Source organism: Rhipicephalus microplus, chromosome 4, assembly GCF_043290135.1.
Source record: "Rhipicephalus microplus isolate Deutch F79 chromosome 4, USDA_Rmic, whole genome shotgun sequence".
NCBI classification, from domain to species: domain Eukaryota; kingdom Metazoa; phylum Arthropoda; class Arachnida; order Ixodida; family Ixodidae; genus Rhipicephalus; species Rhipicephalus microplus.
Genome location: NC_134703.1, coordinates 220,021,927 through 220,048,456, shown reverse-complemented (window position 1 = coordinate 220,048,456; position 26,530 = coordinate 220,021,927). Strand labels below are relative to the sequence as shown.

General features: G+C 47.7%; 1 protein-coding gene across 4 annotated transcripts in view; it reads right to left on the bottom strand.

Annotated features, from left to right (window-relative positions):
• Positions 1-26,530, bottom strand: part of rhea (Talin_middle and talin-RS domain-containing protein rhea) — a 908,869-nt gene that overhangs the window by 312,386 nt on the left and 569,953 nt on the right. For all 4 annotated transcript variants that reach the window (XM_037423602.2, XM_037423605.2, XM_037423603.2 and 1 more), the window contains exons 40-41: positions 4,742-4,843; positions 4,368-4,538 (exon numbers count right to left, since the gene is read on the bottom strand). In XM_037423602.2, coding sequence (XP_037279499.2) covers positions 4,368-4,538; positions 4,742-4,843 — 273 coding nt within the window. The remainder of the gene's footprint in view (positions 1-4,367; positions 4,539-4,741; positions 4,844-26,530) is intronic.

Genomic DNA, 26,530 nt, shown 5'->3' with positions numbered 1-26,530 from the left:
AGTGAGGGTGTACCGATGTCAGATCTTGCTTGCGGAGTCCAAGGAGATTTCGACGCGCTAGGAAAGAACACCAGCATTAGGCCAGCAGAGTGTGCTTGTGGAGAGCTCCCAGGCATGTGAGCTGGATTCATGAGAGATTATCGCCACGGTGGATCCTGCATGCGGTGTCCAAGAGGATTTCGACACGCTAACCAGGTACTCCGGGGTGAATTCAGGAGCTGGATCGATAGCAGATATCGCTGAGTACCATGCAGTTGTAAGCAGCTCCCCTTAGTGCGAACTAGCTTCTTCGGAAGAAAACGGCTGCAATACCGTATTTACTCGCGTAATCCTCGCACTCGCATAATTCTCGCACCCTCACATCGCACAACAAAAATGCGATTTCTTTTTTTCCTCGAGTAATTATCGCACCCCCGAAACTGCCGCAATAATGTCGTCTGCTTGTTACAACCACTGATGATGATAGCATGCGCCGTCTGGCGCCATCTCTTAAGCATCAAGCGTACTATTATCGCACAAAAATCCAATCCAAGCCAAGCCAAACAGGCAAGTGTGCGTTGCGCGTTTTATACCTTGTGTTGGTAATCTTGCCACGTTATGATGCGATACTGATGCTACACGGCTGATTTCAAGTCGAAAGTGTTAGATCATGCACTAAACAACGGTAACAGGGCTGCCGGAAGGCCCTTCTGAGTCTACGAGTTTTGTGTTCGCTACTGGTGACGGCAGCTGAAAGCCACCAAGACGAGTTGGGCCTGTCATGTGCGTACCAAAATGAAATTGATGGTAAACTTTATTTCTTCAGAAGGAAACTGCGGACGATTCTGTTAAATGGTCATCTGCCCAATACTGACGTCCTACGCTTACCTTTTGAGTGCTTCCATTGAGCGAGAAACGCTACCGCTACGCCCGCAACGCCCACAAGCTTTGTGTATGGTGCGTCACGCATTCCCGACTATTGGCTCGCACTTTTTGTGTCAAATAAATCTTGCCTTGTGTTGAACCTGTGCTTTTATCGTTAAGATAAGTTTTATTTAGTACTTTCAAAGCTTGCTGTTAGTGTCTGGTGTGAGAATCCCGATTTGCGGCCACTTCGTTTTCTTTTTCTCTCTGTACGTTTTCGTGGAAAGTTTTCCCCGTGTAATTCTCGCACCCCCCAACTTTGCATCGGTTTTCCGCCAAAGAAAGTGCGAGGATTATGCGAGTAAATACGGTATTACGAGACGTGTTAAGCTGTCCGCCAGTCTCGAGAGTAAAGAAGATGATTTGTGCACAAATCACTTAGACTGCGCGGGCAAGACAGCAAACGATACCAGCGAGAGTGCTGGGGAGCAAGAGACGTGGGCAGCAGGCTCAGAGAGACCCCTTAAGAAGAAGCGTAGACGGAAGAAGTTTGTCATCGGCGCCAGAGTTGCTTTGCGTGTGTCCGAGCCGCCATACCAAAAGGAAAAGAAAAGTGCGCTGGGCGATTATGCAAACAAAAGGAAGGGGCATAGTAAGCAGAATTAGGTCTTTGTCATCCACGCCAAAGTTGGTATGCATGTGTTCGAGCTGCCGGACAAGGAGAAAAAGAAGGGCGCGTTGGGCCAAAATGCAGACAGTAGGAAGGGGGCAGTCGACTTCTCGTCGTTCCATCCACAGCAGGTTTGATGGGGCGCGGGAGTACAAAGTCAGTGGTCCTCGAAACGCAGCCGAACGAGGGGAAGGACTCTGTGCACCAATGAAAGGCTTGGTGGGGTTCGGAATCGAAGCGACTTGCTTTTGCAATTGTTGTAGTCCCCATTTGTTAAGAAAGGCCCAGAGAGTGTGACCACCACGCGTACGACTGAAAAACGAGCGAACAGCCCTTAGCTTTTGAGAGTTGGTCGCTCGCAGATTTCATAGTTTTAGTTTGAACTTTTGTTTTGACTTTATTTTAGTTTTGGTTTTGTAAACATGGTCTTGTAAAAATTTCGGCTAGGAGCTAGTGTTTAGATAACAAGAGGTAAGTTTTGTTTATTTCTTAAGCTTTGTATGTTTTGGTTTTAAAGGTAAGCCCTGTGCAGTTGTGTAATAACATGCCTAGGAGCGTTTGCCGAGTAAGAGTGACATTAGAAACGGATTCTGAGCGAGCACGGAGACGCAAGAATATTCTTTGCAAGTTTTCAGGATTCATGCAATAGTTTTTTTGTTAGTTTTTGTTTTGTTCGCGTGTGTCTGGTGTGGACGTAAAGAAAGCAGTGAGTTTGTTGGTTCAGGAATTAATATGGAGCTTCTATGATGACGGTAACCGCAAGTCATAATTAGTTAATCCACGCAGGATCACTATAACGTGCGTTTCCGGGCGTGTAGTGTGGATGTTCCTGATACAGGTGCAGCATGACAGTTGTCGCTTCGTCGGCTAAAAGGAAACTGACGACTAGCTTCGGCGGCACAAAAGTTTGGAGACTAAAAAACAGCGTGAACCAAAAGGCTTTATTTTGGAAGTATGAGGTCTGGTGGGTTACAGCGGATTACTTATGCTGGCACAGAGGTATGCCACGGAGAGCGCATCGATAGGGTGTTTATTTTCTTAAAAGCAGTTTGAGGGCAGATTTTTCTCGAGTTCGAATTGGGATCTTGAGGAAAAGCTCAGAGAAACGCTTCAATTGCTGCTTTGTGTTTGATTATAATACTTAAGGAAGGTTGGTTTTAGAATATTTTTGGACACAATGGGTCTCAAGTGCGGGCAGGGTGCTCTCCTGTGTCTGTGGTTGTGTGTATGTCGTTGTAATCCCAGGGAAGAAAGGCCCATGGATGATTGAAGAGTGCCGTATTGCGTCATTTGCAGTAGCCTCGAAGACGCCACCAAACAACGACGCTTCGGGCAACCTGTACGGCTGGACACCCTCAGGTCGCCAGTTTCCCGCCGGTGGACGAGCTGTTGCGTTTGGCGGGTCACCCTTTTGCCGCGGCCACCAGAAGAGAAGAAAGGCAGCCAGCTTATTTTGTGGAGATAAGGAGCAGCGCCAAGACGCCCGGTTGTTTCCACGTGCTGGGCGCTGCGTGGCCGAAATTACTCTACAGAGCACTGCTGTCCTTCGGGTCTGAGCAGAGATGTGACACAAGGCGTCTTTGTGCCTCGGTAAAAGCCACAATGCTGAGCTTCCGCCGATTACGGACGTCGGGCCATCACGCTGTGCGTCTCTGACTGAGGAGCCGCCGATGCTCAAATCAGCACCAGATGTCCACGCATAACCCCTTGGAGGTGCCTAGACCGCGACAGCCCTTCGACAAAGCATGGGTGGTCAGCCCGAGCGGCGAGATTACAGACTCATTTCACTCTGCTCAAGCAAGATTAGCCGAAGGAGGCAGCATGGCCGGGACCATACACGTGTTTGGTTTGTGTATGTGTGTTTGTTGGGGGCGGTGCCGGCATAATGACACTCATGTCTGCTGCGGGACATGTTATTGAACAGTGCGGTATGGACCTATCCCCCTTCTTGGGATCTGGGGTGATAAGACTGTATTTAATCAGCCCTCGCGGGCAGCTTAGCGTGGTTCACAGAGCCTGTTCAAGAGACAGCCTTTTTCAATGTAGAGCGTCGGGTCAGAGAGCCTGTGCCATGTAAATTATGTAAATAAACCCTTTCTACGAAGTTCTACCTCCTCCTGCCCCGACATCTTGATCCCGGATCTCCAGTGCCACAAACCCCGGTCGCAACAACGTGTAGCCTGATAACCTGGACCAAGGGTATTGGCGAGGCATTTCTAAACGACAAGCGGAGAGATTGTTCTCGTGTTCTTTTCTTGTGTTTCACAGTGAATCACATGAAAGACCGGGAAAATTTCTTTTGACTTTAGGAGGACATTTAGTGTTGCTTCGGTGAGCCCCATCTTAGGGGGAGGGCGATCAGACAGTGTGGAATAGAAAAGAGGTCATATAGCATATATAAATTCGGCAGCCACATCAGCTGCCCACTATAAAGCCCAACATGAGGACGCAGCAGCACAATTATAAAAAGGCATGCCAGCGCCAGCTGTACAAAGCCACTATAACCCAATATTATGTGACCAAGAGAGGGCAGCGAAAATATGAATGGCATAATTGATGTTGGCAACATGTTTAGTTGACAAGAAGAGGCTCCCATAAATTCAAAACTACAAATACTGCTTGTTCATAACACAAGGTAAACTGGTGTGTGCAAATAAAGACAACAACACTACTGCTGGCCCATCAATCTTTTCTGTGTCTTCATTTGCGCACAGCAGTTTACCTTTAGTTATGAAGCAACTCACCCAGCTAGAAGTTATTCAGAAGCAGACTCCAAAATTAAAGTGCCTACCTACACCAGCTGTTCAAGCTTTTTCACCTACCACTTTCTCTCGGACCTTACGGCATGACTGACCTTTGGATTACCGGCAGCCTGCTTGGATGCATACACCAGTTGCAACATGCCTTCAGCCACAGTCTTGGTCTGGTCGAGCAATGCCATCTGGCGCTTTGAGTGAAGAGTATGTGATGCCCCCGCTATGACATTCTGCACCAGAGGGCCCAGGTAGCCAACTGCCTGGTTCACCTGTGGGCAGAGTTTCGAGGACACAACTGCACTACTGCTGGCACATCACCCAGAAGGATAGTATTGCACAGTGAGGTTCACAGATACTGTACGAACATTTGATGATAATGATGTTACATGTGCATAGGCAAACATGAATACATGACAAACCTCAATACAGCACAAAACACTGAGCTTATGGCACAAGAAAATCGCATACTGACCGTGTGTCCCAGCTTCTCGGCTTCTCCCTTGGCTGCATAGCGAAGGGGCTCAATGATGTCTAAGATCTCCGATGCACTTGACTCCATTTGCTCCTGGTAAGTCTGCACGACAAGGCGTGAGCTGCTCAGGTTGTTTGCTTGTGTGCTGCTGTTCTTAAAATCCTAGCAATCAGGCATTGAATGCATGATGACTTGTGAGGAAGAGTGGTATACTTTGACGAAGCTTAAATGCGGTGAAAATTCCCAGAGCTACTGATGCTCAACTAGTGCAAGTATGTACCCACGTAGCCGAGCTTTGTTGGTTAAAGAAGTACTGAAACCAATTTTGAATGTTTTTGGATTGTTGCTATATTGAAGAGTACTATAGTGTTGAGAATCTTGAGAGTACTGGGTGTCTGAGAATGCATTGCATATGTTTTTGACACTCCTACCTTAAGGGAACCCTGAAATGACTTTTTCAAGTTTTGTCAACGTTTAGGCTAGAGCATCATCAAACTGTTGGCACCAGAAATCAAGCAACATGCCATTTATCAAGGCCGCTACAGACAATCCCATCATAGCCTCCTTTTTACCCGAGCCATGCCTCCTGAATTATAAGACTCACTGGCATCGCTGGCGATCACATGAGCGCACTCAACAATTTGAGCTTCGCCCAGTCTAGACCTACGAGATCGCATGCCGACCAGTTGGTCACAATTTCTGAGGCCATCACCCAGTGTGCTTGGCAGTACACAGGACGTCTGGCAATGGATGATGATGTTTGATGTTTTGTGGCGCAAGGGCCATTTCACGGCCAAAGAGCGCCAGTTCATCTTAGTAAAAATATGGACAATGATTGTGATAAGCGGCTGTATAAGGGCCATAAAACTCCTCGCGGTAAGGCGGGTAAGAACATACAAGTAATAAAATCATGACCATGCCGTGAAAGGTGTGTGTGGTGTGAATAGGTGACAAAAGTTGGTGATAATGAAAAACGATGGTGGACATGTATGACATTAGCACAAGTACTTCACTCGTTCATCCCCTTGCGTCTAAGGGCCGTGAGGCAAGTGCTTTCTTGCGTAGCCACCGCAGCAAAACCTCTCTGGAGAGGTCATGCTACGGAATGCCCGGGTATATGATATGAAAATTATGGATTTCTTTTAAAAACGCTAACAATGATTTATGACTAAAAAGCGGTTCCCTACCGACGAACATTGCAGGGCGTAAAGGTATATGTTGTCGGTAGAGTAATGGAAAATGTTGTTTTCTTAAAGTTTCTAAGTGTTTGCCCTGGATTAACATGTGAAGGGCTGTTAATGCTTCACCACATCTGTCACACAATGGTGGATCGCCACCGGACAAAAGATATGTGTGTGTCGTGTATGTGTGTCCTATCCTGAGTATCGTTAGTATTACCTCTGTATGACGCGATTTTGATACTGGCAGCCAATGACCAAGGTGTGGCTTAATAATGTGTAGTTTATTTTGTGTGTGTGTATCCCACTTGCTCTGCCAGTAGTCCCTGAGGTTTCGTTTGAGAGACGGCTTAAGATCCAGGGCCGGAATTAATATGGGTGCAGGGGCAGTGCTTTCGTGGACGGATGCAGCGAGCTGATCCACCCTCACGTTGCCGTGGATCTCACGGTGCCCTGGGACCCAGCACACTACAATATGTTATGTTGTTTGAGTGTGTAGTGTGTGCACAAAATGGAGTAAAGTGAGACAAGGACCGGGTTTTTTTGTTTTTTTAAGACTGTGCAGAGCCGTTACCACACTGAGGGAGTCTGTATAAATTACTGCTTTTTGTATTTGTAATTGTTTGATGTGTTTAGCTGCCACAAGTATCGCGTAAGCTTCCGCTGTGAAGATACTTGTGCCTGGATGTAGAGGGCCAGCATCTGAAAAGGATGGGCCGACAGCAGCGTAGGACACAGAGGAGTTAGACTTGGAGGCATCTGTAAAGAACTCAGGACGCGTGTATTTGTGTTGAAGTTCCAGGAAATATGTTCGATATGGACAATAGGCCCATGTTTTGTAACTTCTAGAAAAGACACATCGCAGTCTATAGTCTGCCACTGCCACGGTGGCGGGTATGCTACAGGAGCCGTTAAACTATGTGCAAGTGACACTCCAGTTTCCTCAGCTAGACCGTTCAGGCGAACTGAGAAGGGCTGCTTCATCGAAGGCCTGTTTTGAAACAGAATGGAGCTCGACAAATCATCAATAGTGTAGTGAATAAGAAAGACGTTGATACCATTAGGTCAGCTATCATCAACACAAGGAAAAGGCACGAGATCGGCGATCAAGTACCGTCATCTGGGTCAGCCTGCGTTCCGTTAGAGCTACCACCCGCTTGCTCAGTCTTTCAACAAACCCCCTTTACATTTGGTGGAGGTGCTGGGTAACTACATCACCTACACCCTGGAACTCTGATCACGCACCCTGCCGTCGACCATGCAAGTTGACGCTGCCAGACAGACAGCACCTCTCGCGGCCACTACTTGCCCCGGCCCGGTTCACCAGCGAGACCCCCCGATCTTTTCTGGCGCCGAAGACCAGGACGTCGAGGACTGGCTGTCGTCCTACGAAAAAGTCAGTGGACCAAACAGGTGGGATGACGCTGCTAAGTTGAGCACCGTCAACTTTTACTTGGCTAATGTGGCGAAACTGTGGTACACAAACCACGAATCCGAGTTCAAAAACTGGGCCACTTTCAAGCAGGCAATATCCTCGGTTTTCGGTCGCCTTGCCGTGCGGAAGTTGCGCGCCGAACAATGCCTGCGCTCACGGGCACAAGAACCTGGCGAAACGTTTACCACCTATATTGAAGATATACTCGATCTCTGCAGGGGCGTCGATGACGCAATGAGCGAAAGTGCCAAGATCCAGCACATTATGAAAGGTGTTGATGACGACGTATTTCAAATGCTCCTTGCGAAGTCTCCTGGCACGATGTCTGAAGTGGTAACTCTGTGCCAGAACTACGATGAATTGCGACGGCAACGAGCTCTCACCCGTCGTCCATTTCAGCCTAACCAACCACTCGCTGCACTGGACGTCGTACCTGACCACTCCCGCCTTCTAGTACAAATGAAAGACTTTGTGCGTGAGGAGGTCGCACGTCAGCTTTCCCTCCTGCCGTTTTGTCAGCGCCAAGAGCTCCCGCAGCAGCAGCAAGAGCCGCCACTGACACCATTAGCTCCCATGCTCCGACATGCACTTCAGGACCAGATTGCCGAGGCTATGCCAGTACCCTTTCAGCAGCAAGTTGTCGCCGCGCCTCTTACTTATGCTGACGCAGTAAAGAGGCAGCAGCCACACCAGCCCTCGCCCTTCAATGGACTGCCACATGTCACCGCTCCTACTCAGTCTTCCGTCGCATGGGTTCCTCCCCTCACTACCACAGCCTCGACTCAGCCGTATGCCGCGTGGGCGGCGCCCCTTGCTGCAAATGCCTGGCGAACGCGCGATAACCAGCCGATCTGTTTTGCGTGTGGCGGCCCTGGCCATATCTCCCGATACTGCCGTCGTCCCGTCCCCGCCTACACAGACATCCGACCACGAAGCAACTACATAGACCGACCCCTTTTTGGTTATGAAAGTTCGGATCGTCAGTCAAACTTGTCTTCCCGTGACTATCGGCAACTTCGTCTCGTCGCTCACCTTCACCCAATCGACGCTCCTTGTCACCCATGCGTCCACGAGCAGTGCCTCAAAATCAGGGAAACTAGCCGTCGCAGTTCAAGGGGCAAGAACTGTGCTATTGAAATGTTCAAGTCCTCGCACCTTGCCGTCAAATATCGTCGAAGTTTTTGTAGACGGTGCCCATGCATACACTCTTGTGGATATCGGTGCCGCTGTGTCTGTTATAGACGCCAAACTTTGCCGCCAGCTCCGAAAGGTGACCACGCCACTTGATATGATGTCCTTATGTGCAGCAAATGGAGAACCTGTTCGACCTATAGCCGCCTGCACTGCCCGACTCACAATTGCGGAGGACCACTACATTGTTGAGTTTATCGTCCTTTCCTCGTGCTCTCATGACATCATACTTGGCTGGGATTTCCTATCGCGTAATCTTGCCATTATAGATTGTGCCCGTTCCGAACTTGAACTGCTTCCGTTGTTCGACCAGCCCTACGACCACACTAATCAAGCCGCGCACAAGCTGGTTGTCAAAGAGGACATGGACATTCCACCGACAACAGCTGTTTTGCTCACTGTGGTCTCCGACGGCATGCGTGATGAAGTAGCATTTTTTGAGCCACCAAGCCTCTTTCTAAGTCGGAAACCACTTCTGCTCCCTTATTCAGCCCTCTCAATTTCTAATGGAGCCAGTGCTCTCTGCCTTACCAATCCCTTTCCGCATACCATCAAACTGTTTAAAGGCGAGTCTCTTGGATGCGTACAGTCCATTGAAAACGGACAAATTTTTACCGTGCCGCAAGAATCATCCCAAAGTGACCTCGCCGCCGTCAGTGCTCTTAACCACTCTGATCTACAGGCTTCGAAAGTGTTCGATTCGGCGATCGCAGACGGACTGTCACCATCTGAACGATCTGAACTCCTCCAACTGCTGTACCAGTACCACGAATCTTTCGATGTTCTTCAACCTTCACTAGGCCGCACTTCTACCACACTACATTACATCGATACCGGCTCCCATGCGCCACTACGACAGCGACCATATCATGTGTCTGCGGCGGAACGCCAAGTTATTACCGAACAGGTGAACGATATGCTGCAACGCGGCGTCATTCAATCTTCACAAAGTCCATGGGCCGCACCTGTAGTGCTCGTTAAAAAAAAGGATGGTTCTGTTCGCTTCTGCGTGGATTACCGGCGCCTAAACAAGATCACTCGAAAAGACGTGTATCCTTTACCCAGGATTGATGATGCCCTTGATACTTTACAAGGTGCCGAGTTTTTTTCATCATTAGATTTGCGCTCAGGGTATTGGCAGGTCCCCCTTGCAGATGCCGATCGACCAAAAACAGCCTTCGAGACACTGGACGGTCTGTACGAGTTTATAGTCATGCACTTTGACTTTTGCAATGCGCCTGCCACCTTTGAGCGCATGATGGACTCGGTTCTTCGGGGTTTGAAATGGCAAATCTGTCTCTGCTATCTCAACGATATTGTCGTCTTTGCACCAGACTTTGGAGAACATCTCGAGCGCCTCAAACACGTCCTCACGTGCCTGAAGAATGCTCAGCTCCAACTCAACCTCAAGAAGTGTCACTTCGCTGCTCGGCAACTTACGATTCTCGGGCACGTCCTATAAAGGACAGTATACTTCCAGACCCGTCTAAGTTACATGCTGTTGCCGACTTCCCCAAACCAACGACTTTGAAGCAGTTACGGAGCTTCGTGGGGTTATGCTCCTACTTTCGCCGGTTCGTGCGCAACTTCGCCTCTATCATTGCGCCTTTGACCGAACTTATAGGCAGCACCACTGATATTTCGTCATGGTCTTCTGAGTGTGACCAAGCCTTCTGTACCCTTCGTCGTCTCCTCACTTCGCCACCAATACTGCGTCACTACGATCCTACGGCAGCAACTGAGGTCCACACCGACGCCAGTGGTGTCGGCCTTGGTGCGGTTCTCGCGCAACGCAAGCCTGGATTCGCCGAGTATGTCATCGCCTACGCCAGCAGAACTCTCACCAAGGCTGAATCAAACTACAGCGTCACCGAGAAAGAATGCTTGGCGATCGTTTGGGCGCTTGTCAAGTTCCGCCCATACCTTTACGGCCGTGCTTTTGATGTAGTAACGGACCACCACGCATTATGCTGGTTATCTTCGCTTAAGGACCCATCGGGTCGTCTTGCCCGTTGGGCTCTTAGGCTTCAAGAATATGACATTTCCGTTGTATATCGTTCCGGCCATGAGCATACCGATGCTGATTCACTGTCACGATCTCCCATATCCCCGGACATTGCATCTGTTTCCCCGGACAACACGTTGTCAGCTCTTGACGAGGACACCGTTTCTTCTGCACGACGCAATGACCCATGGATTGCTTCGCTTCTTGACGCGTTATCCGAGGCACCGACACTTCCAGCCACTCGAACCCTTCGCCGCCAGGCTCCGCATTTCAGTATTCGGGATGGCCTTTTGTATTGGCGCAACTATTCAGCAGATGGTAGGAAATGGCTACTAGTCATTCCCCGAACGCTGCGCTCTACCATCTGCGCGTCGTTTCATTTCGACCCGCAATGTGCTCACGCCGGTGTTTTCAAGACCTACGAGCGCCTACGAAAAAGGTATTATTGGCGCGGAATGTTTACCTTCGTCCACCACTTCATTCGCGATTGCCACGAATGTCAGCGGCGGAAAAGCCCGCCACATCCTGCAACAGGTTCATTGCAGCCACTTCCATGCCCAGACCGCCCATTCGACCGTGTAGGAATTGACCTCTACGGACCACTACCATTAACAACAGCAGGCAACCGATGGGCTATCGTGGCAGTGGATCATCTAACACAGTACGCTGAAACTGCTGCTCTCCCCACTGCAGCACAAGATGTCGCAACTTTCATACTCAATCGTTTTGTGCTTCGTCATGATCCTCCTCGAGAACTCCTCAGTGACCGAGGGCGTGTTTTCCTCTCCCATGTAATACAAGCACTTCTTCAACCATATTGTTCACCAGAAGAGTACAGCCTACCACCCACAGACGAACGGCTTGACTGAGCGGTTTAATCGTACTCTGGGGGACATGCTCGCTACGCATGTCGCTTCCAATCAAACAAACTGGGAGCTCTTTCTCCCATTTGTGACATACGCGTATAACACCGCTACGTAAGTCACTACCGGGTTTTCCCCATTTTTTCTCCTGTACGGTCGGCAACCATCGCACACCATCGACACTTTACTGCTATACTCGCCAGATCCCTCCGAATGCAAGCCTGTCTCGGAAGCCACTCGTTACGCAGAAGAGTGCTGCAAACTAGCCAAGCGGCTTACTACATCCGACCAACAGCGCCAGAAGGAGACCCGTGACGACGACCATCGTTCTGCACCAAAGTTTGTCCCTGGAGCACTTGTATGGCTTCATGTACCGCCCTGCGCCCTTGGTGTATCACCCAAGCTACTCACTGATTATCATGGTCTCTACCGCGTGGTCGAGCGTACTTCACCGGTGAACTACGCCATTGAACCCCTCACGCCACTGAGCGACCGTCGTCGGCGTGGACATGATATCGTTCACGTAAACAGTCTGAAGCCCTACATTGACCCGCTTGTCCCCACGTGTTAGATTGCCAGGATGGCTTCAACTTTTTCGCCGAGGGCGATTGTAGTGAATAAGAAAGACGGTGATACCATCAGGTCAGCTATCATCAACACAAGAAAAAGGCACGAGATCGGCGATCAAGCACCGTCATCTGGGTCGGCCTGCGTTCCTTTAGAGCTACCACCCGCTTGCTCAGTCTTTCAATAAACCCCCTTTACAATAGTAGAGTATGAGAGGTGCTTCTTGTCTGCTTTCACCTTAAGCAAATAAACAAAGGACATGTAAGTTCTCTGCAGATGAAGCGACCACTCATTTGACTCAACATAAAGGCTTTCTACGGGGCTGGTGTGAAAAGCACCCGTAGAAAGGCGGATGCCCAAATGGTGCACGGGGTCCAGCATCTTCAAAGCACTTTGAGTCGCAGACTGATAAACAACGGCCCCATAATCTAAGCGGGTGTGAATGAGGCTTATGGAGGTTCATGAGACATTGCCTGTCACTACCCCACGTAGTACGTGACAACACTTTTAAAACATTCATGGCTTTTAAACATTTTGTTTTTAAATACTTGATGTGTGGTACGAAGGTCAACTTGTTGTTCAAGATTAATCCTAAGAATTTATGCTCCGCATTAACAGACAGACATTGACCGTTCAGTTCAATGTCGGGATCTGAGTGCATGCCTCTTTCGGGAGAACAAGACACACGTGTTTTTTTTGTGGGTTCAGTTGAAATCCGTTTTCCTCTGTCCATTTGGAGACCTTGTTTAAACCTAACTGAACCTGCTGCTCACGCATTGCCAGATTGCAAGATCTAACGCCAAGCTGGACGTCATCGACATATGTACAATAAAACATATTGCGAGGGATGGACAAGCTCAAGGAATTCATTTTGGTGAGCAAAAGTGTGCAGCTAAGTACACCACCTTGTGGCACGCCTGTTTCCTGGACAAATGTTTGGGAAAGAACCGTGCCCACTCGGACACGGAATGTCCGGTTTGACAGGTAATTTTCGATTATGTGAAACATTCTTCCGCGCACGCCAAGGTGCGACAGGTCTCTTAGAATTCCAAAACGCCATGTTGTATTATAAGCCTTTTGGATATCGAGGAACACAGAGAGAAAATATTGTTTATGGACGAAGGCGTCTCTGATCTCTGCCTCGAAACGAAAAAGGTGGTCTGTGGTGGATCTACTCTCTCGAAACCTGCACTGAAATGGGTCGAGCAAATTGTTTGTTTCAAGGAAATGTACAAGTCGACAGTTTATCATTTTTTCGAAGACTTTGCACAAGTAGCTTGTAAGTGCAATAGGCCTATAACTCGAAGCTAAAGAAGGGTCCTTGCCCTCTTTCAAAATGGGAATAATAATAGCCTCTTTCCAGGAGGTAGGGATAGTGCCAGAAAACCAGATAGCATTGTACAAACAAAGTAAGGTTTTACGTGTTTCGATTGATAGGTTTTTTAACATTTCATACACCACACGATCAGAACCTGGGGCAGAAGTACGGCAGGAGTTTAGAGATGTTCGGAGCTCAGCTGGACTGAAAGCTTGGTTATATGCCTCGTATCTAGTGCATTTGTGTTCGAGTTTCTGCTTTTCTACTCTTGTTCTGTATTTTTGGAAAGTGTCAGTATAGTGGGACGAGCTGAACACCTGTTCGAAGTGTGCACCAAGGAAGTTTGCCTGGTCTTCCAAGGTATCACCCTGAGCGTTTATGAGTGGAAGTGTGTGTACTTGTTTTCCTGCTATCCTAACGACCATGTTCCAGACTTTAGCCTCCTGTGTGTATGAATTAATCCCTGACAAAAACTTCTGCCAGTTTTCTCTCCTGGCCTGCCGACGCGTTTTCCTGCCTTGAGACTTTATTTTCTTGAAGGTGTCAAGATTTTCAGCTGTCGGTGAGTTCCGAAGCAACCTCCAAGATCTGTTTTGCTGTTTGCGCGCGTTTCGGTATTTAGAGTTCCAGCATGGCACACGCCATTTTCCAGGGTGTCCATCTGTTTGTGGGATGGATTTTGTTGCAGCATCAATCCGAAACGCTGTGAAGTAGTTGACAGCAACATCAATGTTCAAAGTACATATGTCATTCCGCCCTAGACGAGCGACGGTATAAAAATGTTCCCAGTCGGCTCTGTTTATGAGCCACTTGGGAACACGTGGTGGACACTCAGTTACTGTAGTTGTGCTCAAAACTACGGGGAAGTGGTCACTTCCGTACAGATTACTGACGACTTTCCGCTGGAGTAGAGGCACAAGAGATGGAGATACTATGCTTAGGTCTATGGAGGAGTAGGTGTTATTAGCGAGATTATAATGGGTGGGCTTAGCGGCTGTGCCGATTCACAGACCGCTAATTCGTTCGTCCTGATCATGCAGGTTTTTGCCCGCATCATCACCGACCTGCTCGTGTCTGCCTTTCTGACAGCCTCGTCTGCCACTCCAGGAAACTTCGGGCCTGCTGGCAACGGAAGTGAACCTTGCGTTTTCCTCCTGCCTGTCACCCATGCTGCAGGACCTTCAGCAGCGCCCCCAATCCCGCTGTGGATGATCGAAAGGAATCTAGGTACCCTATCGCCGTCGACAACATCCTATGCGCAGACTATAAAGCAGCAACCACCGTCCACCACGCACTGTGGGCTTCGTGGCTGTGCCAAGTCACAGACCGCTAATCCGTTCATCCTGATCATGCAGGTTAGCAGCTCGTATCAAACACTTACTAAAAAATCGAGTGATTACTTTTTGGTGCAGCTGCCAAGCCCACAGTGCTGCCTTTTACTTGTTTCTGAATGTATTGATGTCATACGCGCCTTGCTACTGCTGTCGGGGGATGTAGAGACAAACCCCGGTCCTGACAAAATCGTTCTCTAAGAACTGAGAAAGTTGTTTGCCGGCCAGGCCACTTTGATAACCAAGATGCAGAGCCTCAAAACCCAGCTAACAAGTACAAACAACTCTATCACTAATCTAAGCACCCGTCTCACAGACTTAGAAAAGCATTACCGAAGTCTTCTAGCTCTCCGAACAGAAGTCGACGCCCTTAATTCTAAGACCAGTCAACTAACCCATCGTATGTGTGACATTGAAGAGTGCCTTGACGACCTCGAAAACCGTTCCCGACGCAACAACTTAATATTTTACGGGTTTTCCGACACCAACCCAAAGGAAACATGCGCTCAATCGGAACAAATAATCATTAACCACTGGCTCGAAAGCTTTGGTCTTACAGTCGAGACTAAAGATATAGAGCGCGCACATCGTCTAGGGCGATACAACACTAACCGGAAACGACCCATTATTGTTAAGCTTTAATCCTTCAAAACTAAAGAATCTATCCTTTCGAGCGGCCCAAAACTAAAAGGCTTTAATTTCAGCATTGGCGAAGATTTCACGCGTCCAGTTCGAACTGCACGAAAACAGCTTGTAACCTTTGCTGGAAGCAAGTCCGTACCATTTTCATTACGCTTCAAAACCCTGGACATCGGAGCGCAGCAATATATTTTTGACAATGCAGCAGGAATTGTCAGAGCCGTATCGTAGGGATCATGTCGCCGTCAGCTAGCACGCCATCAGCCCCGTACAAACGCAAGAGCAAACCTGTCATTTTCTGTATTTTATACTAACATACGTAGTCTTCTTCCCAAGCGCGTGCCCCTATCTAATCTAGTACAATCATCGGGCAGTAGTGTACTGATATTAACAGAAACATGGCTCAGTGACGACATTTCAGATACAAAAGTACTGGCCGACTTGTCAAACTTTAATGTCTTTCGTCACGATCGTAAAAATGCACGTGGCGGAGACGTACTCATCGCCATCAACACATCTTCACAACAAGAATCATTATGGGTAATATGCCGTGCCCCTCCAGAAGCAATAATACTTGGCGTATGCTATAGGCCCCCTCGAGCTGACCCAGACTTCCCCCGCAAACTTAACGAAATCTTATCCCAGCTAACTAATAAACACCGTAACGCACGTATTCTGCTTTACGGGGATTTTAACTTTCCCTCCATTAATTGGCTCAATCAGGTTTCACCAACCTCGGGAAATACTGAAGCAAGAGAATTCATCAATGTTTGCCTCAACTTTAACCTCATCCAACAGGTAACCGAACCAACGCGCGTCACTAGTGAATTCTCAAACATTTTAGACCTGGTACTAACAAATAGCCCCGAAAGCTTAAAATCTATTGCATACTTACGTGAAATCAGCGATCACAAAGTCATTCATATCATATTTAACTTCACCCCAAATATACGCCTCATTTTCCGCTAAACGATTCACTTGTATGATAAGGGTAATTATGAATTAATTAGTCGTGAATTAAGAGATTTCCTACCATACTTCGAACTCAATCTCGGTTCCTGTTCTCTTAATGACAGCTGGCTAATGCTTAAGGACAAGATAACTGACTTGACTAATAAATTCATTCCCACAGTGAGCTTTACTGCCAATAAAGATAAACCATGGTTTTCCAAAAGTTTGAAAACACTTGAAAATAAAAAAAAGCGCCTCTTCCGAGCTGCGAAGTTTAATGGTAATGCGTGCGCATGGGGCAAGTATTATGCTGCGGAAGATGCTTATTATGCTGAAATTAGAAAAGCGAAACAGACATTCTATCACAATGATTTATCTAAAATTCTGAAATCTAACTCTAGAAAATTCTCGGAAATCATAAACCCGCAACTAACACGAGACATCACGCTTACAAACGATAAAAATGAAGACGTAAGCGACACTGTTTGTGCCAATATTTTTAGCACCGCGTTCCCATCAGTGTTCACTAAAGAAGCCAACGTACCGTTTCCTACGCCACCTACTACGACATTACCAGTCATGGCCCCTGTTGTGGTATCCGTTAGTGGCATTTCATCACTCATTGACAAATTAAAACTTTCATCATCAGCTGGCATAGACAATATTAACTCTAAATTGTTAAAAAATATTAAGGAAATTATTGCAGTATACTTTTCGATGATGTTCTCATTGTCGCTCGGAACAGTAATTTTACCAGACGACTGGAAGGAGGGAAAGGTCATTCCAGTCCACAAATCAGGTAACAGACAGTCCCCCCAAAATATCGACCCTTCTCTCTAACAAGCGTCCCCTGCAAAATCATGGAACATGTCATATATTCACACATCATGAACTTTCTTGACACCAACAATTTTTTTCATTCTTCCCAGCATGGATTTCGTAAATCATTATCCTGTGAAACCCAACTTGCTATATTTATTCATGATATACACTCTTCTCTCGACCGTCACTTTCAGACCGATGCAATCTTTCTCGACTTCGCAAAAGCCTTTGATAAGGTACCGCACAAACGCCTACTGTTAAAACTTTCCCAGCTAAACCTGCACCCCAACATTCTTGCATGGATCACACAATTTCTTACTAACCGCTCTCAGTTCATCTCCATTAAAAATACCCATTCTAGCTCCCTTCCAGTAACATCCAGCAACCCCCAAAGAACTGTACTCGCACCCCTCTTGTTCCTAATATATATTAATGATCTTCCTGTTCATGTATCTTCCCATATCCGTATATACCCGTAGGAGAAGGTCTCCGCTAGCCATTTTGGTTACTTTGTATCCAGTCCCGAGAGCTTCAACTACGAATGAAAATACGGTCCTGACTTGCTTTCCAGGTTTCTCGCAGTGAATGACATAGAAATTGGGAAATGTTTCTTTTGGCTGGTTGAAAAAATTTATATCATCGGTGCGTACCCGCTTTAAGCCGGTACGATCAGACAGTAGGGGGAATGCTCCATGCATGCCTGTCTTATTTTTGTTCAGCAGCGTTGGCGGCCACCCATCACGGAGCCCAACGAGGGGACGCTACAAGTTTGCGGATGCTGAAACCTGCAGACGCCAGCCGTACAACGCCACTATAACCCAATGCGCCTAGGCCAAGGTAGGCTGTTTGCACAGGGTTAACCCTAGCCGCCAGGAAGTTTGGAAGTAAACGGAAGAGACTAGAGGACAGGACAGCGTCTGGCAACGGAGACGAAGATCGAAGATAAGTTGATACCTGCTGCTCCAACAGGTGCCGCCTCCCTACCAGCACGAAAGGCTGGGTTGCGAAGTAACCAGGTTGAAATTCCGAATGATGCCACAGTATTTGTTAATGAGCATCTGTGTCCCGTGTTGAAGCGTCTTCTTTTGCTTGCATTGGTGGGAAAGCGTCAATACCAATAGCGTTTTGTATGGACGGGAAATAGAAAAGTACTTGCATGCAAAACTGAGGCTAGCAGTGAAATCTACATTGCTTCAGAGGCTGACCTTCAAAAGATAACGTAGAGGGTGGTGCATGAGAATTCAAGTTTTTATCTGCCGTTTGACTGCACAATGTATCAGGAATTCAGTCTACCATCTGAAATCTACTTAACACCAGGAGGAAGGAGAAACGACTTAACTTTTTCTATTTAATCATTAATGAGCTGCTACTTGTTGACTATGTTCTCTGAAACATGGTACCAAGAACACAGTGCAATGCTTACCATAGATGGGTATAGACACTTCTTTGTTAATCGCGATGAAAAACGTGGGGGCGGTGTTGCAATGCATGTTAAGCACGGCATACAGTGTGATGTGCTTGAGGAATTAACCTGCACCACACCACACGGTGAAGAGCTCACTGTTAAATCAGACAGCAATCCGTTTATCGTGATTTACCTACCACCTACTGGTAACATGTCTAAACATTTAGAATTCATAAAAAAGCTTTTAGAACATGTTTCTTTTCTCAATTACAAAGTGCTTCTTGGTGGGGATTTCAACATTAACGTGCTCGATGATGGCACTTCCACCCACGCATTCACTAACCTTATGAATTTACTAGGTTTTTGCAGCATTATCACAATGCCTACTGGTGTGACCGCAACTTGTCAATCAGCTCTTGATAACTTTGTCATTAACGCTGGTACACAGATTTACTCAGCCGGTACTATCAGCTATGATATCAGCGACTACTGCCCAATATACGTAGCATGCTCGTTCTATGATTGATATGTGGGGTTTAACGTTCCAAAACTACCATATGATTATGAGAGACGCCGTAGTGAAGGGCGCCGGAAATTTCGACCACCTAGGGTTCTTTAACGTGCACCTAAATCTGAGCACGCGGGCCTACAACATTTCCGCCTCCATCAAAAATGCAGCCGCCACAGCCAGGATTCGATCCTGTGACCTGCAGGTCAGCAGCGAAGTACCTTAGCCACTAGACCACTGCGGTGGGGCTATGCACATTCTATGTTCATGAAAAATGCTCACCTGATACCACTTTCAGTTATCTTTTTTTATTCCAGCTGTCTGTCAAGGGAAATTATGGAATACTTTCGCACCCTTTTACTGCGCACAGACTGGTCCTCTTTATATAACAAAAAAGATGCTAGAGAAGCATATGGCGAGTTCTTGTCAATTTTCACCCATCCTTGCAACTTGTGATTTCCACTCAAAATAGGCAAACTAAGAAAAGTATTACAAAGCCTTCAGTGCAGCCTCAACACGTTAAGATGATAAATAAGAAAAATAGGTTATTCAATATATTTTTATGCACACGTGATGAGAGCGATCTCCCTGCATTTAAGATCTTGCGGAATGTACTAAACAAGGAACTAGGAAAAGCTAAAGTGCACTATCATGAAACTCTTTTTGCATCAGTACAGAGGACAAATCCAGAATGACGCTAAAGCCCATAAAACGGGAAACAGACTTTTCATGAAGTCACCATAAATAATGAAAAAGTGACGAGCGTCGCTCTGACTGAATCATTTCGTGAACATGCTGTCATCAGATAGCGCGGTCAGTGGCACTGATGTTAATACAGTCGAATCTCAATAATTCCAACTGAAAGGGGCCCGAAAATTTGTTTGAATTGAAAGAAGTTTGAATTAATGAAAGCTAAATGAACGGAGGGCTCTCCATGCAGTGGCACCTGTGCATTGAACTAGCACACAAGGGGGAAGTTTCAGTAGACTTACGTTTATTCACAAATCACAGTACATCCGTTATTAATTGAAGTAATCGGTTTGCCTTGCAGCAAGTCAATCAATTTTGCACGCAGCTTGCAAAGCATTTCTACTTCGGCATCAGAATTTTCCTGGAAAGATAAGTTTTGCGCAGAAATGTACGGCGCCGACCCTTTCTAAAGACGACGACAACAACGACTGCGTAGCGGAGCCTCCTGCTCTCCGCTACGCAGCCGCAGCACGGCCAGCACGTGACGAGAAAGGAGGAGCGTCTCCACGCGGAGAGAAGCTGATCGGCATTAGAGAAAATCAACACTCCACGGCAGCCTTTTTTTTTTACTTTCTTCACGGGCGTCGTTGAAAGGAGAAGAATTACGTGGCAGGGATGGGAAAGGGGGACGCATGGCACCGCACGTGAGAGACCCCCTCCCCCTCAAGGCGCAGAGCCATGCTTCCGCAAGGAGCAAGGGCTGCAGAAGATAGCGCCTTTTTCCTTTCCTTCAGCCACACATTCATTCAACCCAGCGACAGCTTTCTTTTTTTTTTTTTTCCCTCTCTTCGCGCGCAAGGTTCGAAGGAGAAGGGTCTTTACGTAGCAGGGACCAATGTTACTGGGACGAAAAAGAGAGAAGCGCGACACGGGCGCATCGCAGATCGGCATTTGAGAGAGAGCAAACATTCTGCCGCAGCTTTTTTTTTCCTTTTCAATTCCTTCGCGCGCAGCGTTGAGGTGTCGCAGGTGCTGCCACGGGATCGGGCGGGGTGCTGAGAGAATTTTCGAAGCCTGGTATGTTCGAATTAACTGTCGGAAGTGCTTGGGCGTTCGAATTACTGGGCGTTTTCGCCCATTGGAATACACATAGCTTTGACAGGACCTCATCGTGAGTTCGAATGAAGTGGAAGTTTGAATTAGGCGTGTTCAAATTAATGATATTTGACTGTAGATGTACGCATAGCATTTTTCTCGAACCGACTGACGACACAGAGATTCGTCGTACTTTTTTGAAGTTAGAAAACAGTAATGCTGTTGATGCAGATGGTGTTCAAGTTCAAATCAAGCCAATGAAATTTGTAATTGATGTTATCCCAATTTACCCTATCTGTGTTTAATCTTGTTCTAGAAACTGGCCATCTTCCAAGTGCTATGAAGAAAGCCAGGGTGTCAGTGATTTTTAAAGGTGGCGATCGAAATGTCTTGGGGAACTACAGGCCAATTTATATTTTGTCTGCATTTTCTAATGGTTTAGAAAGGGTGATCTCTGCACGTATCAGCAGTTTTTTTGAAAAGAATGAGATTATTTGTTACAGTCAGCACAGGTTCCACCAGGCAGGTCGACTGAGACAGCGTTGTGATGCCAAAGGAACTAATAATTATTAGCACAGATGTGGGTTAACTATCATTAGGTATATTTATATATTATAGCAAGGCATTTGATCGCTTAAATCATGAAATTTTAATTAGAAAGCTAGAAGACTATGGTATCCATGGCATTGTAAGCTTCTTGTTTCAGTCATACTTTTCTGAACTCGGTGCATTCGTTGAAAAATTCTGCTCCTCACATCACGAAATTAAAGCGGGAGTACTGCAAGGTAGCGTATAGGGAGCGACACTATTTAATGTCTATGTAAATGATATCGCTCAAATTGTTAGAGATGCATCCATTGTGCTATACGCTGATGATACAAGTTTGGTTGTCTCTAGCCATAAACTTGATGATGTGTTGCAGAAATCCCGCAGTGTCCTTCTAACCTGTTGACATGGTCTCGTAATAATCCGCTAACAATTAATAGCTGAAAATCAAAGGCTATATATTGATAAGAAGTATCACTACCAGGAAAAACAAGGGAAGCGCGGGTAGAGAATGAAGACGACAGTGCCTCCACTGCGATCCCTTTGAGTGGGTACGAGCCATGGCGGTGGAGATCATCACCATTATACTGTGATCGCGGACTCAGGGCCCATTAAAAACCCCCATTAAGTTACCTAGCCTTGTGTAACAATTTGGTGGAAGGTGCTGGGTAGGACGAACCCCAAGACGGGAGCTTCACTACCAGTACTTCGTCGCAGTCGCCGCCTCGCCGGACTTCCACCTTCGCCGATCGTAATGGCTCAAGAGCAGCCATCCAACGCTTCGAGGCCAACTCGGATGGGTTCCGTGCCATACTACAGAGTGCCACCAAACTTCGGCGGGACCTCAGGAGAAGACATCGACGTGTGGCTCAAGAACTACAAGCGGGTGAGCAGAAGCAATGACTGGAACTCGAACGAACAGCTCAATCCTGTCGTATTCTCGTTAACTGACACCGCCCTCATGTGGTACGAGAACCACGAGGACATGTTCACGACTTGGGAACGTTTTGTTGAAGAAGTGCAGAAGTGTTTCGGTGATTCGGACGCAAAGAAGAACGCGCGGAGCAGACATTGTCTCAGAGGGCACAGCTTCCAGAAGAAACATGTACGACATACATTGAAGAAATATTGAAGCTGTGCAAGATCGCGAATGGGAGGATGTCTGAAGAAGACAAGGTTGGACACGTTCTCAAGGATATAGCCGAAGACGTGTACAATTTCTTAATTGGGAAAGACTGCTTGAACTCCGTATCCGACGTGATGAAGCACTGTCGTACCTTTGAATCCCTCAAGATGCGACGAATTTCTCCGAAATTCGGCCGCCTGTCCAACGTTCCCACTGTGGCTAGTGTTGAAACAGTGCTGCCTAACGACCTAGCTTTGACCATACAGCAGATCGTCAGAGAAGAGCTGCTTCGATGTCAGCAGACCTATCATCGCCCCAGCGATTTTCAGGATGTGTACGTAAACGAACTAGAACGTGTGCGGACTCCTGTTTCTCTTCCACCATGGCAACCATCGATCAACGCAGCAGACGCTTATGAATATCAAGGCACACTGCAGGCTGGATTCCCCTGTCATCCAGCTCCCAACTACGAACGAAGTTTTCGCCCGCCTGTTTACCCACCATCGCCTGCCTACAGTGCCCCTGAAGGGCGGCACCACTATCCCATGCCTTCTGAGAGGAGTCGTTACTCTGAGCAGCCACGTGCCCCTCAACCAATTCCGGTATGCTACAACTGTGGTGTCCCGGGTCATATTGCACGTTTTTGTGACCACCACCCATATCAGCGACAGTCTTGGCACATGTCTCACCAATCTTTAGACCATCCGCACTCCACGTCACGGAAACCACGCGCACCTACCGGGTCACGTTACCCCTCGCCGGCCTCTGATCGAAGTTTGACGCCACCACCAGCTCCCCGTGCTCCACGATCGTCGCCGCCACGGCGACGCGCACGTACACCGCCGCCGGAAAACGAGTCGGTGCGGCCAGTGGGGGTGAGACCACGAGATCACAGGTGCTATCTACAGATATACCCATGTCAGCGTTTATGTTGAAGAACAAAGTTCATGTAGTTGTCGATGGAGCGGCTACTATGGCCCTTGTGGATACAGGCGCAACTGTCTCGGTGATGAGTGTAAATTTTAAGAACCTGCTAGGACCAAGAGTGATGTTTTGCCTGAACTGTGGGGTGACATTTCGTAGTGTAAGTGGTGACGTGTTGTGTCCGGTGGGATATTGTACTTTGGACGTCTCGCTGTGTGGCAAGGTGTTTTGCACAGAATTTGCGGCCATTCCGCGGTCTACACATGACATCATCTTGGGTATTGACTTCTTGCGTGAGTGTGGGGCAACTGTAGACTGCAGAAGTGGGCATCTTTCTATACACGTTATTTTCCCAACGGCGCTCTTGGAAAATTCCTGTCCGGAAGAATGCATCGTTTTCGTCTCCGTGGCTACAGTCGTTCCTGCATTTTCTGCTGTGTGTGTTCCAGTAACAACTGTGGCACGCTTGACGCTACGCTCGAACCGATTCTCTTGGCATGCCTGAAAGAGAACATTCTCATTCCCCATTGTATAGTGTCAGTCGTTGATGGATGGGCAGGTGTGTGGACAATGAACAGTTCCATGGAGCCTGCAATTCTGCCAGGCAGCACGAAACTTGCAGTATTTAGACCCGAGTCATATACTACGCTGGTTGCGCTTGTTGATGCTACAAGCCAAAATGAACATCTAGGCTTAGAAGGTTCAGAAGATGCCCAATTGCTACAAATGGTCAGCAAGTCACTTGACCAAGTCGAACGTCATACACTGCTCGACGTTCTATCTAAGCACTCGAAAGTGTTCGATTTTTCTAAATACAGCCAAAGGCCCTTAATCCCAGCGTCCCGGATACGTCATAAGATCCACACCGTGTCGGCGCATCCCATTAGGCAGAAACCTTATCGAGTGGCACCATCGGAGCGCAAGATCATCAACGAGCAAGTCCAAGAAATGCTGGAAAAGGGAATAACACAAGAATCGGTCCGTGGGCTGCACCCGTCATTTTCGTGAGGAAGAAGGATGGTACGTGGAGATTTTGCCTTGACTACCGCCGACTGAATTCTGTTACCAAGAAAGAAGTCTATCCACTGCTGCACATCGATGACGCTCTAGACTGCCTGCATTCCGCGTCCTACTTTTCATCTGTCGACCTGAGATCAGGTTACTGGCGAATTCCGATGCACGCAGCTGACAAAGAAAAGACGGCATTTGTTACGACCGACGAACTTTACGAGTTCAACGTTATGCCATTCGGATTATGTAATGCTCCTGCGACATTCGAAAGATTTATGGACTCTATAATGCGTGGTTTAAAATGGCATATATGCATGTGTTACCTTGATGATGTCGTAATTTTTGGACATACATTTGAGGAGCACAACACTCGCCTAGACCTCGTGCTCAGCTGCAATGAAAAAGCTGGCCCTGTATTGAATTCAAAAAAGTGCCACTTTGGCGAGCGACAGACATCGATGTTAGGACATCTCGTTGACAAAGATGGCATTAGACCTGACCCACAAAAGACAGCGGCCGTTGAATCGTTCGAGCGTCCTAAATCTGTGAAACAACTGCGTAGCTTCATCGGGCTCTGCTCGTATTTCTGTCGGTTTGTACCCAAGTTTGCGGATGTGGTTCACCCCCTGACGAGCCTTCTATGCAAGAACAGCCCGTTTCAGTGGACCTCCGAGTGTGATGCCGCTTTTCACAAGCTGAAGTGTTTGTTAACTTCGCAGCCAATACTTCGGCACTTCAATCCTTCGTCGCCCACGGAAATTCACACAGACGCAAGTGGCATCGGTATCGGTGCCGTTCTCATTCAGCGTTCTGGCAAGAAGGAACACGTTGTGCCGTTCTTCGTTCTTTAAGTCGTTCTTTAAGCAAGCCTGAACGCAACTACACAGTGACCGAACAGGAATGCCTAGCAGTAGTCTGTGCCGTGCAACGGTTTCGCTCATACATTTATGGTCGCCCGTTCACTATCGTCACAGATCACCATTCCCTGTGTTGGCTGGTCAACCTTCGTGACCCATTCGGCCGCCTCGCACGATGGGCCATTCGTTTGCAAGAACAAGTCTTCACCATTTCATACAAGACTGGCCGTCTACACGCTGATGCGGATTGCCTCTCCAGAATGCCGCTACCACCGACAGATTGTGAAGGTGATAACTTTGACCACCTTATCGCTTCTCTGTCGCCTGGCTTTCCCGATGCCGTGACTTTCCCCACTGAGCAGCGTAATGACCCAAGCTTGAAAGCTCTCTTCTCTGAAGCGAGAAATTCATTAAGCGAAGGCCGATTCTGCGGCTGAAATGGTCTTCTTTACCAGAGAAACTTGTCCACGACGGGCGCCCGCTTTCTGCTAGTTGTTCCTGCGTCCCTCCAAACGTCTGTTCTGCGTCTCACGCATGATGACCCCACCTCTGGCCATCTAGGCACCGCACGAACACTTAGTCGCACGAAAGAGCGGTTCTATTGGCCAAAAATGAGCAAGACAATTCAGAACTACGTGGCCAGCTGTACGCAGTGCCAGAGCCACAAGCGGCCCTCCTCGGGTCCAGTTGGTCACCTGCAACCTGTAAAGCCTTCCGGTTCTCCTTTTGAAAAGGTCAGCATTAATCTGATGGGACCATTTCCACGCTCCTCAAAAGGTAACCGGTGGATAATTGTATGCGCCGACTACCTGACGCGGTACTGCAAGACGGCTGCCTTATGCTCCGCCACGGCAGTCCAGGTTTCAGAGTTCCTGTTGCATTCAGTCATCCTTCGACACGGACCTATTCGCGTGATAATAAGTGACCGTGGACGACAATTTACCGCTGATATTGTCGAATCATTACTTCGTTTGTGTGCCTCCAAGTTCCGACATTCAACTGCGTATTATCCACAAACTAACGGCCTCACCGAGCGCACAAACCGAACGTTGATCAACATGTTGTTAATGTACGTTGCCTCCGACAACAAAAACTGGGATGAAGTTTTACCATTCGTCACGTATGCCTTCAACACGTCGAAACACGAAACGACAGGCTACAGCCCTTTGTATCTGCTCTACGCTCGCTCACCTCGACATACGCTGGACACTTTTTTTTCCTTTTGTCGTCCATGACGATTTAACAATTGCGGAAACTTTGTGTCGTGCGGAAGAGACACGTCGACTTGCCTGCTTACGTACACTGGCAGCACAAGAGTCCTTCAAAA